The sequence below is a fragment of the Neofelis nebulosa genome, chromosome 18 (assembly GCF_028018385.1).
Source record: "Neofelis nebulosa isolate mNeoNeb1 chromosome 18, mNeoNeb1.pri, whole genome shotgun sequence".
Classification (NCBI taxonomy): Eukaryota; Metazoa; Chordata; class Mammalia; order Carnivora; family Felidae; genus Neofelis; species Neofelis nebulosa.
Window position 1 is genome coordinate 30228931 of NC_080799.1, and position 14272 is coordinate 30243202.

The window sequence follows — 14272 nt, forward strand, 5'->3', positions numbered from 1 at the left end:
CGCACGTGCAAAGGGCCTCCTCCGCGCCCCGCCCCCCGCCCCGGCCTCTGTGACGTCCGCGCCGGAACCTGGAATTTCGGCTCCGGGAGCTGGCGGCGGCGGCGGCGGCGGCCAGAGCGGGTCCCCGACGGCCTCTCCGGGGCGCAGGGCGCAGCCATGAGCGAGTCCAGTGCCAGTGCGCTCCCGCCAGGCAGGCCCGGCAGGCAGCCCTTCAGCCACCCAGGTAGGGCGACGGGGACCGCGCTCCGGGCGGCCCGCGGGCGAGCTGCCGGGAGCTGGGCGGGGGCCCAGCCCCTCGCCACCTGCCCGCGCCGGGTGCTCCTGGCTTTGGGGGAAAGCGGATCTCCCATACTCCTGGTCTCCTTCCTGCAAGCCATACTCATTCAATTCAGAGGCCGCATGCCCTCCCCAAAGGAGCACCGGAATGGGAGCCCTGACCGTATGGTGCCTTCCCGTCACTGCTCTAGGGATCCCTAATCTGTTAACTGAAAAGAGTGTGAGCGCCTCGCCAGCCCTAACATTGTGGTACGAGATGTCTGCCTCCCGTAACATTTCAGGCTTTACAGTTAGACAGACTTGGAGCTGAATTCTGCTTTGGCTGTTTATTGCTGTGTGATGTTTGGTAGATGGCTTGCCTTCTCTGAGCCTCAGATTCTTCAGCAGTAAAATGGGACTAGGATGTTGGTGGGATTAGTTAGGAGAAAAATATGTGAAGTGCCAGGCACAGTGCCTGGTACACTGTGAGAAAGGCATAATAAATGGTAGCCAGCCAAGTGTTATAGTCTTTTTCCTTTAAAAAAACAAAGTTTATTAATTAATTAATTTATTTAGTGCATGAGCAGAGGAGGGGCAGAGAGAGAGAGAGAGAGAGAGAGAGAGAGAGAGAGAGAGATTCCTAAGCAGTCTCTACACTCAGTGCAGAGCCCCACACAGGGCTTCTTCCCACAACGGTGAGATCATGACCTGAGTCAGATGCTTAACTGACTTAGGCACCCCTCTTTTTCATTTTTTATCAAGTAAAACTTACAGTGAAGTGTAAGCATAGTGAATTTTTACATAAATATGTACAACTGCTACCCATTCAAGATAAAAAGTTGCCAGCACCCGGGCGGGCTTCCCAATAGTGTTTGCATCTTACATGTGCCCTGAACCTGCTGTGAGTTTTACAAGCAGCGTTTCCTCTATTTCAATTTGAGAATAGAAGTTTTGTCACAAGAATTTACAGTAAGTAAACCGTGAGTGTAGATTGGGGCATTGGGCCCTTCTGATTGGATTGTTCTCTGCATCTTGAAGAAGAGGAAGGAAGATATCTAGAGAGACCCAAACCCTGGAAACTTGCTCAGGAATCAGAAAACAGAAGTCAGATTCATTTGGATGCGAATTATTTTTTAGCTCATTGTTAATAGTGTTGGCATCAGTTCAACTTCAGGCATTCAATCAGAGCCATTCAAGTGTTTTTCTAGTTGGTTTCCATTTACCTCGCTCTTAGTTTGGCACAATCCATCACATTTAAGATGCCAGCCGTGGTTTCCCAGACAGAGGGCATGAGATTCATCTATTTTCGATCTCTGCTGGGTGTTTAAGGAGACTTTGTAAGCCTCTTTTTATGGCTTCTCTGACTGAAAGGTCTTCCCTGTCCTTAGGAAAAATGATGTTTTATCATCTTGTATCCACCAGCCTGACTGGGAGGCTCAGAAGGGATTGTGTTTGTAACTCTGTTGTACTTTGTAAATGGTGGCCTGTTCTATGGGCATCACGAAAGCACAGTTGGAATGGCAGGAGACAAAGGGGATCTGGTTTACAGATTGGGGAATATGCATCTTTCTAAATGATGAAAATTCCTCCAATATATTGTTGCTGCCTCGGGGCCTTTGCACCAGCTGTTCTCTTTGCCTGAACTACATTTCTCTTTGATCTTCCTATGGTAGCCTCTTCCTCCTCCTGTCAGATCTCTGCTCAGATGTCACCTCAGAGAGGCAGATCTCTGGAGACTTTCTCTGAAGAAGTGCTCCCATCTCTCTTCCCCTGATTGGTTCCCTTGTTTATTCCTTCAAAGCACTTACCACCTTCTGAAGTCATCTGGTTTGATTGTTTTCTTGTCTATTAGATGTCTCTTCTACAATGTGCGTGCCATGAAAAGCAAGTGCTTTGTCTTTTTCTGCCAACACCTAGAACAGTGTCTGGTACGTAGATGCTAAATATGTGTTCAAAGAATGAATGAATGAATGAATGAATGAATGAAGTGTACCCGAAGCCACACTGACAGCTATAGCGTAGTGGCTGAGAATCTAGACTCTAGATTCCCAGATGTAAATCCTCATTTTCCATGTACTGGTTTTGTCTTCAGGCAAGGCACTGAAGTGTTTGGTGCCTCAGTTTCCTTATGTATTAAATGGAGGTAGTGACAGTACCTACTTCGGGGGTCAGTATAAGGATTAAGAAAGTTAATTTACATTAAAAACTTCGTAAGGACTTGTATTAGTTATCTATACTGTTGACAAATTATCCCCAAACCCAGAGGCTTAGAACAGTGATAATCTCTTCTTATCTCACAATTTCTGCAAGTCAGGAATTTGGGGATGACCTATCTATGTGGTTCTGGCTCAGGGTCTCTTATGAAGTTGCAATCATGGTATCAGCCAGGGATGCAAATCTTAGGAAAGCTTGCCTGTGGCTAGAGGTTCCCTTCCAAAGATGGCTTGCTCAGATGGCGAACCGACACTGGCTGTTGGCCGGAAGCCTCTCCATATGGACCTCCCAGAAGGCTGTTTGAGTGCCCTGTTGACATGGCAGATGGTCCAGGAGAGGGCAAAGAAGTCCTAATGTCTTTGATCATCCGCTCTTGGAGATCACACCTGTTATTTCTGCAATATCTTATTGGTCACAGGGGGCAGCCCTGTTCCGTGTAGAAAGGACCTATGTAAGGATGTGAATATCGGTATTTGGGGGAGAGGGTCACTGGCAGCCACTTTGGAGACTTTTGTGGCTGTCACAGGACCATGTAAGTATTAACTGTTGTTATTAATGTCTCTGTTCCCTACTAGATGATAAGCCCCAGGAGGGCAAGGGCTGGGCTCACCGTCATGTCCCCATGCTTAGTATAGTGCTTAGTACATAGTACACCTTCAGGAAATAGTTGAGTGCACACCTTTCATGATTTGGTACTGTGATGCTTCTAGAGCCTGCAAAGCCCCTTCTGTTCCCTCTGCCATGGGTGCCATTCATTACCTTATTCCTTTGTAAGGCATACTCCTCTTCTTTTAGTCTGGTGTCACTTCCTCCTGGAAGCCTTCCCTGACTGCCTCCCCTTTCATAGGCTAGACTCTGTCCCTGCTTCATGCCCACATGGCCCACTGGCCTCATCCTGTCCAAGTATCCATTGGACTGTATTCTCACTTCTCTGGAGTTTTATCAGTTTTTTTTTTCAACTTTTTTTTTTTTGTTTTGTTTTTAATTTATTTTTGGGACAGAGAGAGACAGAGCATGAATGGGGGAGGGTCAAAGAGAGAGGGAGACACAGAATCGGAAACAGGCTCCAGGCTCCGAGCCATCAGCCCAGAGCCTGACGCGGGGCTCGAACTCACGGACCGCGAGATCGTGACCTGGCTGAAGTCGGAAGCTTAACCGACTGTGCCACCCAGGCGCCCCAAGTTTTATCAGTTTTTAAAATGTTTACTTATTTTTGAGAGAGAGAGAGTGCATGCAAGTGGGGGAGGGGCAGAAAGAGAGGGAGACAGAGGATCAGAAGCAGGCTCTGGTGCAAAGCCCGATGCAGGGCTCAAACCCATGAGCCATGAGATCATAATCTGAACCAAAGCTGGATGCTTAATCAACTGAGCCACCCAGGCACCCTGAGTTATATCATTTAAAATAGTTTTTTAGGGGCGCCTGGGTGGCGCAGTCGGTTAAGCGTCCGACTTCAGCCAGGTCACGATCTCGCGGTCTGTGAGTTCGAGCCCCGCGTCAGGCTCTGAGCTGATGGCTCGGAGCCTGGAGCCTGTTTCCGATTCTGTGTCTCCCTCTCTCTCTGCCCCTCCCCCGTTCATGCTCTGTCTCTCTCTGTCCCAAAAATAAATAAAAAACGTTGAAAAAAAAAAAATTAAAATAGTTTTTTAAAAAATGTTTGTTTATTTTTGAGAGAGAGAGGCCGAGCACAAATGGGGGAGGGGCAGAGAGAGAGGGAGACACAGAATCCCAAGCAGGCTCCAGGCTCTGAGCTGTCAGCACAGAGCCTGACCCGGGGCTCGAATTCACGAACTGTGAGATTGTGACCTGAGTCGAAGTCGGATGCTTAACCGACTGAGCCATCCAGGTGCCCCGGCAATTTATATCATTTTAAGAGCAGGGATTTTGGAATTGAACAGACCCAAGTTCAGACACTGATTTGCCTCTGTTTCCATGACTAGGAAGTGAAGGTTCTGATAGGAGTAAAGGCTGGAGGCCCACCTTCTCCCAGGATCTATAGACAGGATTGCCACTCTGAGCCAGCCCCTGGCTACCTCTCCTGACCCCTGCTCCTGTCCCACTCATGCCCCCAGGCCCCAGCCACCCATTGTTCCCTTCCAATGTTCTCCTCCTCAGGTCTGGAGGTCATTGTTCTGTTCTGCCTGATCTCAGCTGAAATGTCACCTCCGAGGAGCAAAGATCCCCCTCTATCTCAAGTGCCCCCAGGAGGCTTTTGCCCACTCCATACCCCTCAGTCCCATGACTCCTGGCATGTGCTGTTTGTTGAATGGAATGACTTGGTGTTTCCCCTTTGCCAAACATTTACCATATTCCAGTCAGTAAGCACTTCATATGACATCATCTTCAACCAGAATGCATTCAGTGATTTATTTATTTTTTAAATTTTTATTTATTTATTCTCATTATTATTATTTCAGTGTTTGTTTTTGACACTGAAAACAGTGTCAAACTCTGTTTGGGGGGGGGAAAGGAGGAGAGGGACAGAGAGGAGAGAATCTTAAGCAGGCCCAGGTGCCCCATTCAGTGACTTTTAAGTTGAGGTATAATTCACATAACGAAATCAACTATTTGAAAGGGTCCAATCCAGTGGCATTTAGTACATTCATCACCTCTATCTAGTTGCATTGTCATCACTCCCAAAGGAAGCCCTCTGTCCATTAAGATATCACTCCCTGATTCCCCTTCACCCAGCCCCTGGCTGCCACCAGTCTGCATTCTCAGTGGGTTTTACCTAGTTTAGACATTTCATAGAAATGGGATCATACAGTAGTGTGACCTTTTGTGACTCCCTTCTTTGCTTAGCATAAACAATGTTTTCAAGGCTTATCCACATTATAGCTGGTATCCATTCTTCATTCCTTTTTATGGCTGAATATTATTCCATTGTATGGTTATACCAGCGTTTGCTTATTCGTTCATCCGTTAATGCACATCTGGATTGTTTCCAGCTTTCAGCTCTTAGGAAAGATGCTGCTGTGACCACTTGTGTACAAGTGTTTGATTGAACATCTGTTTTCAGCTCTTTTGGGTAGGTACTTAAGAGTGGAATTGCTGGGTCATGTGGTCATTCTGTGTTTAACCTTTTGAGGATTGGCCAACCTCTGGGACTCTTAACCCTCATGTGGGGGTTTGCTGTGACCATTACCCCTTTGTTTATCGGGGGTACCGAAGTGACTCAAGATGGCCTGATTGTCATTGTGTCATGGCCAGGCTTGCAACTTCTGTGATGGCTTCGGAGCCACTCACCCCTCCTCTGTCCTCCTCAAGAGGCACTACTCTGGGGAGGGGCCCTCGAGGGCCCCGATGTTGTGACTATTTGCATTGACCCCATTTTCCAGAGGGTGGGACTTAGTCTGGGCCTTTGGAGCAGGAACGCTTGGAAGGGTAAGGGGTAAAACTACACAGCCCCTTTAGACTCCTTCTGTGAGGGGGTGCTGGGACCCATTTTATTATTACTCTTATCGTCATTATTATTATTATTATTTTGTTTTTAAGATAAAGAGAGTAGTAGTTTGTACCTGGCCCAGATACAAATCCCAACTTGGCCAGTTATACGGTGTGTGACCTTGAGCGAGTCCTGTTACCTCTCTGACGTTCAGTTTTCTTACCCATAAGATGGGGATAATCAGACCCCTATTTGCTAGGGTCTCTGAGAGGATTTAATGAGATAAGCATGTTGAAGGCTTGGGTGTTGAGCACTCAAATGGTAGCTGTTCCTATTATTATTATTATTATTATTATTATTAATTATTAGGGGCTTCTGTAGCCTTAATCTTATACGATTTGCTGATTTCATGTGCTGTGTACTTATACTCTCTGGAGTTACGCTATTAGATAATTAAAGCAATTCTTTGGGTTGTTTCAGCCCAAGAGGTTGTATTAAGCTTGAAGACAAGTAACCATTCATCCTGCAGTGTTTGTTGTCCTTACCCGCTAAGCCCATTCATCAGGGTCACTCGGCACCCTTACTTACACATGTCCCAAGGGTCACTTGGGAAGGTGGTACCCTGAAAGGTACCCTGGGAGGGAGGGATCTTCTGCAGGACTGGACACAGCTGGAGACTGCACGCATCACTTCAGGCCACACTAGTTCTCTGGTGAGCCAGCAGTCTGACCTTGAATTGTTTTTTCCCCTCTGTCTGAAAAGGCTGAGCTCTGCCCAGCAACTCAGGCCAGATGAGGCCCAAAGGCCCTCGGTGGCTTTTTTTTGTTTGTTTGTTTTGTTTTTTTCAGGAAGTGAAGAATTTAGAGGGATAAAAGGGGGAAATGACTTCTCAGTGTTGTAACCATTGTTGCAATCTGGTTGCTTTTTAAAGGAGCTTTGTTTGAGTGTGGGAGCACCCAGACCTTCAGTTGGGCTCCCCCCCTCCTACCAGCAGGGAGAGGAGGAAGGGAACTGACCCTGAGTCATGACCGTGTACCAGGCGTGGAACCTAGTGCTGAAAGAGGCAGGCCAGGGACATGCTTTTAAGAAGCTTCTAGTCAAGCGGGGGAGACACTCACTGAACAGGTAAAGAGGGAAATAGGGTAGTTACAGCTAAGTGTAATTGCTGAGAAGGAAGTAAACAGGTGATGAGCTAGAGAGGGGAAAGGCCTGCTTAGCTGAGGTGGTCAGAGAGGTCTCTCTGAGCTGTGGACTTGTGGACGGAGGCTGGAGGGTGTAACAGAACAGCCATAGGGAGTGCAGGTGGAAAGAGTGTCCAGAAGGGCATACAGCGAGAGCACAGGGTGGAGATGGCAGTGATGTTGGTGTCTTTGGGGAGGCCTCAGGCTGGAGCCGGCAGGAGGAGGAGAGGGGAGGAGGTCAGGTGAGCAGGAACCCGTTCCTCATACGGTAGGCCCTGGTCAGCAGTGTGACTTTGGGCTCAAGTGGGTAACTTTCTCGAATTACAGCAATTCCTGAGGTGTTATTTGCCCATTTGACCCCTGAGGAAACTGAGACTCTGGGAAGTTACTTGACAAAGTACTGAAACAGAAGGACATTAATGTTGTGACTGTAGAGCCACATGTAATAAACAGCATGTCTGCGTGTTTATTAGACAAATGTTTGTTTGATTTGGGAGTGCTAGGCCCCATGTCAGTCTCCAGAGATATAAGAGTGAATCAGGGGGCGCCTGGGTGGCGCAGTCGGTTAAGCGTCCGACTTCAGCCAGGTCACGATCTTGCGGTCTGTGAGTTCGAGCCCCGCGTCGGGCTCTGGGCTGATGGCTCGGAGCCTGTTTCTGATTCTGTGTCTCCCTCTCTCTCTGACCCTCCCCCGCTCATGCTCTGTCTCTCTCTGTCCCAAAAATAAATAAAAAACGTTGAAAAAAAAAATTTAAAAAAAAAAAAAAAAAAAAAGAGTGAATCAGACCCGTGGAAGTCTTTGCCCTCAAGGTTCAGACTTCAGCTCAACCTTGGGCAGAGTTCTCTGAGCTTTCCTTACTGCAGAATGAAGGCACATGTAAGGAGGACCCAGGGATGAAGCAATTGTAGGGATGACAGGAGATAGGTATATAAAGGGCTCGGCATAATCATGGTGCATGGTAAATGCTCAGTAAAGGCTAGTTTCTGTTGTTGCTTCCAGGAATGTTGGAAATCTTCTTTGGAGAAATCTTGGCCAAGGAAGGTAAACACTCCACAGAAGGAGTAGCTCGGTCCATAGCGAGATCCCTCACGGCACGTATAAAATCTCCCTGTACATTGAGTTCATTACTAAATGACCGGGTATAAAGCACAATGTGCTGGGCACTGCTCTAAGCCAAGGGTCTGCAAACTACAACCCACGGGCCAAACCCAGCCTGCCACCTATTTTTATAAATCAAGTTTTATTAGAACACAATCATGCCCATTCATTTATGGATTATGGCTGCTTTCCTACAGCAACGGCAGAGTTGAGGAGTTGTGACAGAGACTGGGTGGTAAATAGTAAGTAAATAGTAAGGTTTGCTGACCTCTCTTCTAAGCATATAATAGCCATCCAATCCTCAGGATGGTCATGCCAGGCGGATCCCCATTTTATAGGTGGAAAACTGAGGCATGGAATGGTCAACAAAGTAGCAAGTGGACCTTGTATTTGAATCCGGGCAGTGGGCTTGGAGGCTGTGCTCTTAACCACTACGTCTGTGGTCCACTCAGGTCCACTGGGACAGAATCCCAGTGATTGCCCACGTATAGCCCACCGGATGCTCCGCCCACTTGAAAACCAGGACACTTGGGTTCAGGGCCCAGCGTGGCTCTGATTGCCCAGTTAGTCACTCCTCTTGAAGGCTGTTTGCTCATCTGGTCGTAAAGCCTTGCACCCAGCCAGTCCCTAGGCCCCACCCAGGTGCCAAGCGGTGTGACTCATACAGGTCCTCCTAGCCTGGCAGTTGTGAAGTCTGGCAGATGGGGCAGGCTCCCAAGGCCCTGGATCCTCCCTTCTCAGACCAGGCTCTGGCCTCCTAAGAACGAGGCCCCTCTACATTGTCCGGTACATCGCTACTAGCCACATGGGGCTATGCAAATATAAATTTAATAAAGTTTGCTAAAACTAAAAATTCATTTCCTGACTCTCACCAGCCCCATTTCAATTGGTCAGTAGCCACATGTACTGGGCAGTGTGAACATAGAACATGTCTGTCATTGCAGGACAGTGCATTTTGACATTTGATGCCCTGGGATAGGACATAGCCATGCCAACCTATGCAGCTCATGGACAGAAATAGCCACAGGGCTGGCCAGAGAGATCTTGTTAAATCGGAGTCAGAATATGTCATTCTGCTGCCCCAAACCCCTCATGGCTCCCACCTACTCAACTGAAAGCCAGAGTCCTCACCATGGCTCACAGACCCTGTCTGGTCTGGCCTGTCTCTCCCCTTGAACTCTTACCTCATCACTCTCCTCTCTGCTGACTCTCCTTCAGCCATAGTGGCCTCCCTCCTGTTCCCTGAACTGAGTGGGCATGGTCCTGCCTCTGGGCCTTTGCACTTGCCCTTCTCTCTGCCTTGGATGCTCTTCTCCCCAGTAACCATGTGGCTCTTACCCCCACCCTTCACCTTCCTGCTGGCTTTGCTCCAACCCATCCCTGCTTTACTTTTCTCCACACAGTCTGCCTCTGAAATATATTACCTTTTTTTTCTTAACCTGAGCCGAAGTCAGACACTTAACCGACTGAGCCGCCCAGGTGCCCCTGAAATATATTGTTCTTAACTTGCTTACTGTTGGTCTCCTCTGGCTAGAATGTAAGTCCCATAAGGGCAAGAGAATTTGTATGTCATATTCAAGGCTATGTCCCAGTCTTAGAGGAGTGCTTGGCTGGCACATAGCAGTTGCTCAGTAAATGTTTTTGAGTGACTGAGGGAATGAGTGAGTGAATGATGGATGGACGGGCTGGTGGGTGGCCTTTCCAGGAGTAAGACAGTGATGAGACCCTGGCCTTGGAGCACTTGGGGGAGCTGTCATAGCATCTTCCACTAGATCCCCTGGGTTGTGAGCCCTTGGGTTAGGGTTAGGGTTAGGGTTAGCTGTGAGCGTATATTACTTTGGTACCCCACCTTCAGTTAGCATTCAAAATAAAAACAATGTCAAAGAATGTGAGTGGAAAGAGGTCCCCAAAATTCTGAAATCAGTGTCTACATTGCCTCATTGGTAATATGAGACCAGATGTGCATGAGCCATTTGATCATTTCTTGAGAAATGACAGCAAAGCATGCTTCTAACAGGGCTCATTTGTGTGAAGTACCTAAATAGGAATAATAGAGTATTCAGTCAACATCTCAATCATTATTTTTTGACGGCTTATTTTTTCTCCTTAAAAAATTTTTTTTCAATTATGGAAAAAATATATTATCCGTATAGAGAAGAATAATGCTTATGTTCCTTAAACCCTTTTCTCACTTTTTAGTGTCCCTGCTTTGCTGGTGTGCTGAACACATGCTTTGGTCTGCCTGGTGGGTTAGCTAATGTTGCCTGTATCCCAAACACCAAATTCATTCATTCATTCATTCATTCAGTTAGTCAGTCAGTCAGCAGGTGTTTATTGAGCAGTCACCATGAGTCAGGTTCTGTGCTAGACCCTGGGGACTTGGCAGTGGGGGAGAGAGATGGGGCCCCTACCCTCATGGAGGTTACAGTCTTAATGGGGGAGGAAGGGGGTGAGACACTAGGTGCAAGTAAACAGTGAGGAGGATAGAATTAGGGATGAGGGGTGCCTGGGTGGCCCAGTTGGTTAAGCATCTGACTCTTGATTTCAGCTCAGGTCATGAGCTCACAGTTCTTGAGTTCAAGCCCCACATTGGGCTCTGCTGACATCTCAGAGCCTGGAACCTGCTTGGGACTCTCTCTCTCTCTCTGTCTCTCTCTCTCTCTGTCCCTCCCCTGCTCATGTGCACTGTCTCTCTCTAAATAAGTAAACTTCAAAAAATTTTAAAAAGAATTAGAGATGAGTGCAGTGGGGTTGAAGGAGTTAGTGAAAGCTCACTGAGGCAGGAAGCAAGTCTGCAAACCCTCCTCCCTTCCAGAGTCCCTGCCTCAGAGTCTCGTGCAGAGAGGGGCTCCATACAGTATGTCAAACAGAACTCGTTCCCCCGGCAGCTGGCGAGAGGCCTGGACCAGATGACCCAGAAGGTCCCTTCTTGCCTGGAGTTTCTACGATTCTGTGAGTGGGAAGAAAAAACCCTGAAGTGAACCCAGCACCAAATACGGCTGGGCTAGATTCTTGGCAAGCATGAGAGGGACTCTGGTGGTGGTTTGAGTGCCATTTAGATCACAGTTGGCCTGTGCCCACGTCCTGACAGTGTTCATGCTTATGGGTAGGATTTCGTGGCCTGTGGAAAAAGCTGCTAAGGAAGTTGGGCCTAAGGATGCTCTTCAGGTGTACCTGCCTCTCCGCATTCATTCATTCATCCATCCTTCAGATGGAGGGCTGTCCCTCAGCAAGACACTGCTCTAAGTCTCAGAGAGAGTAACTTGGGCCTTAACCTGGAAGGATACCAGAAAACAGAAAAAGTACTTAATGGCCGCCCCGGCCCCCACATTCTCTGTAATTACCAGTCATCCTCCCACCTAAATAATAATCTAAGTGCCCAAATCCAGCTCCAATGGCCAATGGGTTCTAGACATTCCTAGATTGAGGCACCCCAATGTCTTAAGTATGCTCCTGCCTCCCATGCAAATAAATGGCCAACAGGCAGCCCACACACCGCCCACAGGACTTAATTGGCCATGCTGATGATAACTTTCAGCTGGACCACTTCAGGAGCACATCTGACAATAACTATGATGAGACATTCTTACTCTCTAAGGATGAGAAAAGCAAGTCTCTGCGAGATGATACAACCTGTCTTTCTAAGAAGGTAAAACCAGGAGTCTGTCTGGACAGCAAAGTCTTGGGCAAGCTGCCATTTCTCTGGGCCCCAGTTTCCTTGTTGAAAAGCCAGGGCAGGGACGCCTCTGTCTACCGCTCCAGGTTGGCGTGAGAAATCCGGTGATGTCATGCTCTGACCAATGTGTGGTCGTATGAAAATGGAAGGCGGTGGATCGTAGTGTTAAAAATAATGATGCCTGTGTTCAAAGGGTTGCTTGTAATTTTTTGTTTTCTTGATTTGAAGATGAAGCACTTCCCGAGAATGTCTGAAGAGGAAGAGTCATTCCTCTTTGATAACGGCCATTTGAAAATAGAGTTTTCCACCAGGGACTGTTGTTATGAAATATGAATAGGAGTACGTGGAAGAACAATTAAATAATTTGTATTTTAGTGTTTATGAAGCACTTTCTTAAAATTTTTTTAATGTTTATTTTTGAGAGAGAGAAAGAGTGCAAGCGGCAGAGGGACAGAGAGAGAGGGAGACACAGAATCCAAAGCAGGCTCCAGGCACCAAGCTGTCAGCAGAGAGCCCTACGCTGGGCTTGAACTTGCAAACCGCAAGATCATGACCTGAGCCGAAGTCGGACACTTAACTGACTGAGCCACCCAGGTGCCCCACGAAGCACTTTCAAATCCATGGCCCATTGAGTCATTTCATGGTGAAGACTACAGCTTTGGCATTTGGCAAACCTGTGATAGGTTCCTAATTCCCACACTTACTAGCTGTGTGAGTGGGCAAGGCACTTAACCTCTCCAAACCTCGGTTTCTTCATCTGTAAAAGGGGATGATTGTATTCAAAGAGCAGTTTAGAGTATTTAGTGTGGTGATGCATACAGAGCACCTCCAATAGCCTGGCACAAGGTAAGTGCTCCGTAATCCTAGCTAATGTTATTTGCATTGTTTGTAACACCATCCTCATGATCTCACTGATGAGGTCCATGGTATTATGTGCCCCGTTCCTGAGAAGAGAAACATGTGACTCAGAGACAGTCCTCGTGTTGCCTGGGGTGGCCTGGCTGGTGGGTGACAAGCCAACCCAGGCTCTAGCTCCAGCCCGTGGTCCCTGACCTCACAGTTGCTGAATATTCGACTGGTTGATGCTGCTTCATATTCAAAGACCTTTGTTTGTGGTGATAAGAGCTCTTTGTTGGTGGCCAGAAGGAGTGGCCTCCAGCCAGGGCTCTGACCCTTTAGCCTCCAGGCACACTGCGGCCCCCCCACCCCCCCACTCCCCACATTTGCTTTAGGAACTGCTGTTACTAATGGAAGTGTGTCATTTCCTCAGGGTGTGTTGGAGCAGGGAAATGCAAGGTTGAGTGAGATTCACAGGCTTGCACTTGGCAGCTGGCAGGGCTCCAGTCGCGTGTCTGTGTGTCATCTGCAGTGGGACAGCTGTTCCTTTGTGCCTGAACGTGCTTATCAGAGAGGCAAACATTACAGATCTGCACCGTCAGACTCCAACTCAGACAGCCCGGCCTTGGCTGGTTCCCCCCTCCCCAGCACCCCCTCCTCGTAATAGCTGTAAGTACATTTTATGGAGCCACTGTGTGCCAGGCGCTAAGTGTTTCTCCCTATGCGATTGCCTTTAATGCGCATAAGCCGGCCCCTGTGGTGGGTCCCATCCTTAGCTCTGCAGCCCCCAGAGGGATCCTCTAAAATGTGGTCAGATTGGGACATGTTTCGCCTCTGAGCCCTCAGTGGCTTCCTGTCTGCCACATCCAAGGGGCATTCCTGACCCATAGAGTCTCACTCGGTGTGGCCTCAGCCACCTCTCTGACCTCTACTTTTCCATGCTCCCTGTCCCAGTTACCTATTGTTGCTAACAGACTACTCCGAACGTGATGGCTTAGGCCATTTTATGGTTTCTGCTGATTCTGTGCATCAGGAAATCAGCAGGGCATGGAAGAGATGTTTTGCTTGGGCGCATGTCATGTCTGTTGGGTCTGGAGCGTCCAGGTAGTCCCTTCCTGCCCCTGGTGGTGCTAAAAGTGAGGGCGACCCAAGGGCTGGGGGCAGCTACAGCAGCTGCTGGGGTCAGAGCTGGGGTCTCTGGTTCTCACTGTCTGCTGGTTCCTCGCTTCTCTTCCTTGGACACCCGGGGCCTCTTCCTCTCCACTTGCCAACTTTCTACACGACAGCCTCGGCGTCCCAAGAACACAAAAGCGGACGCCTCTAGGCCTTTCAAGGATTGGGGCTACAGATGGCAGAGAAACACTTCTGTTGCGACCTTTGGTTAAAGCAAGTCACAGGTCCAGTCCCGATTCAAGGGGAGGGGACCGCAGAGGGGCTGGTGTGGTTCATCAGAGGTCAGCAACACCAGAACCTATCACTGCCTGTTCATTCACTCCTCTCCAGCCACACAGACCTCTGTGCCCTTCCTCAAGCATGCCGCACACACCCCAGCCTTGGGGCCTTTGCGTTTGCTGTTTCCCTCCCCTTGGATTCCCTTCCCCAAATATACGCAGGGATCAGGTCCTCTA

At 48.4% G+C, this 14272-nt stretch overlaps 1 protein-coding gene across 4 annotated transcripts in view; it reads left to right on the forward strand.

Moving 5' to 3' along the window:
- Positions 1-2: 2 nt before the first annotated feature.
- TMC7 (transmembrane channel like 7) overlaps positions 3-14272 on the forward strand; it is a 59794-nt gene continuing 45524 nt past the window's right edge. For all 4 annotated transcript variants that reach the window (XR_009256450.1, XM_058710225.1, XM_058710227.1 and 1 more), the window contains exon 1: positions 3-223. Coding sequence is in view for 3 of the 4 variants with exons in the window: in XM_058710225.1 (XP_058566208.1) it covers positions 157-223 (67 nt within the window). In the remaining variant the exon portion in view is untranslated. The remainder of the gene's footprint in view (positions 224-14272) is intronic.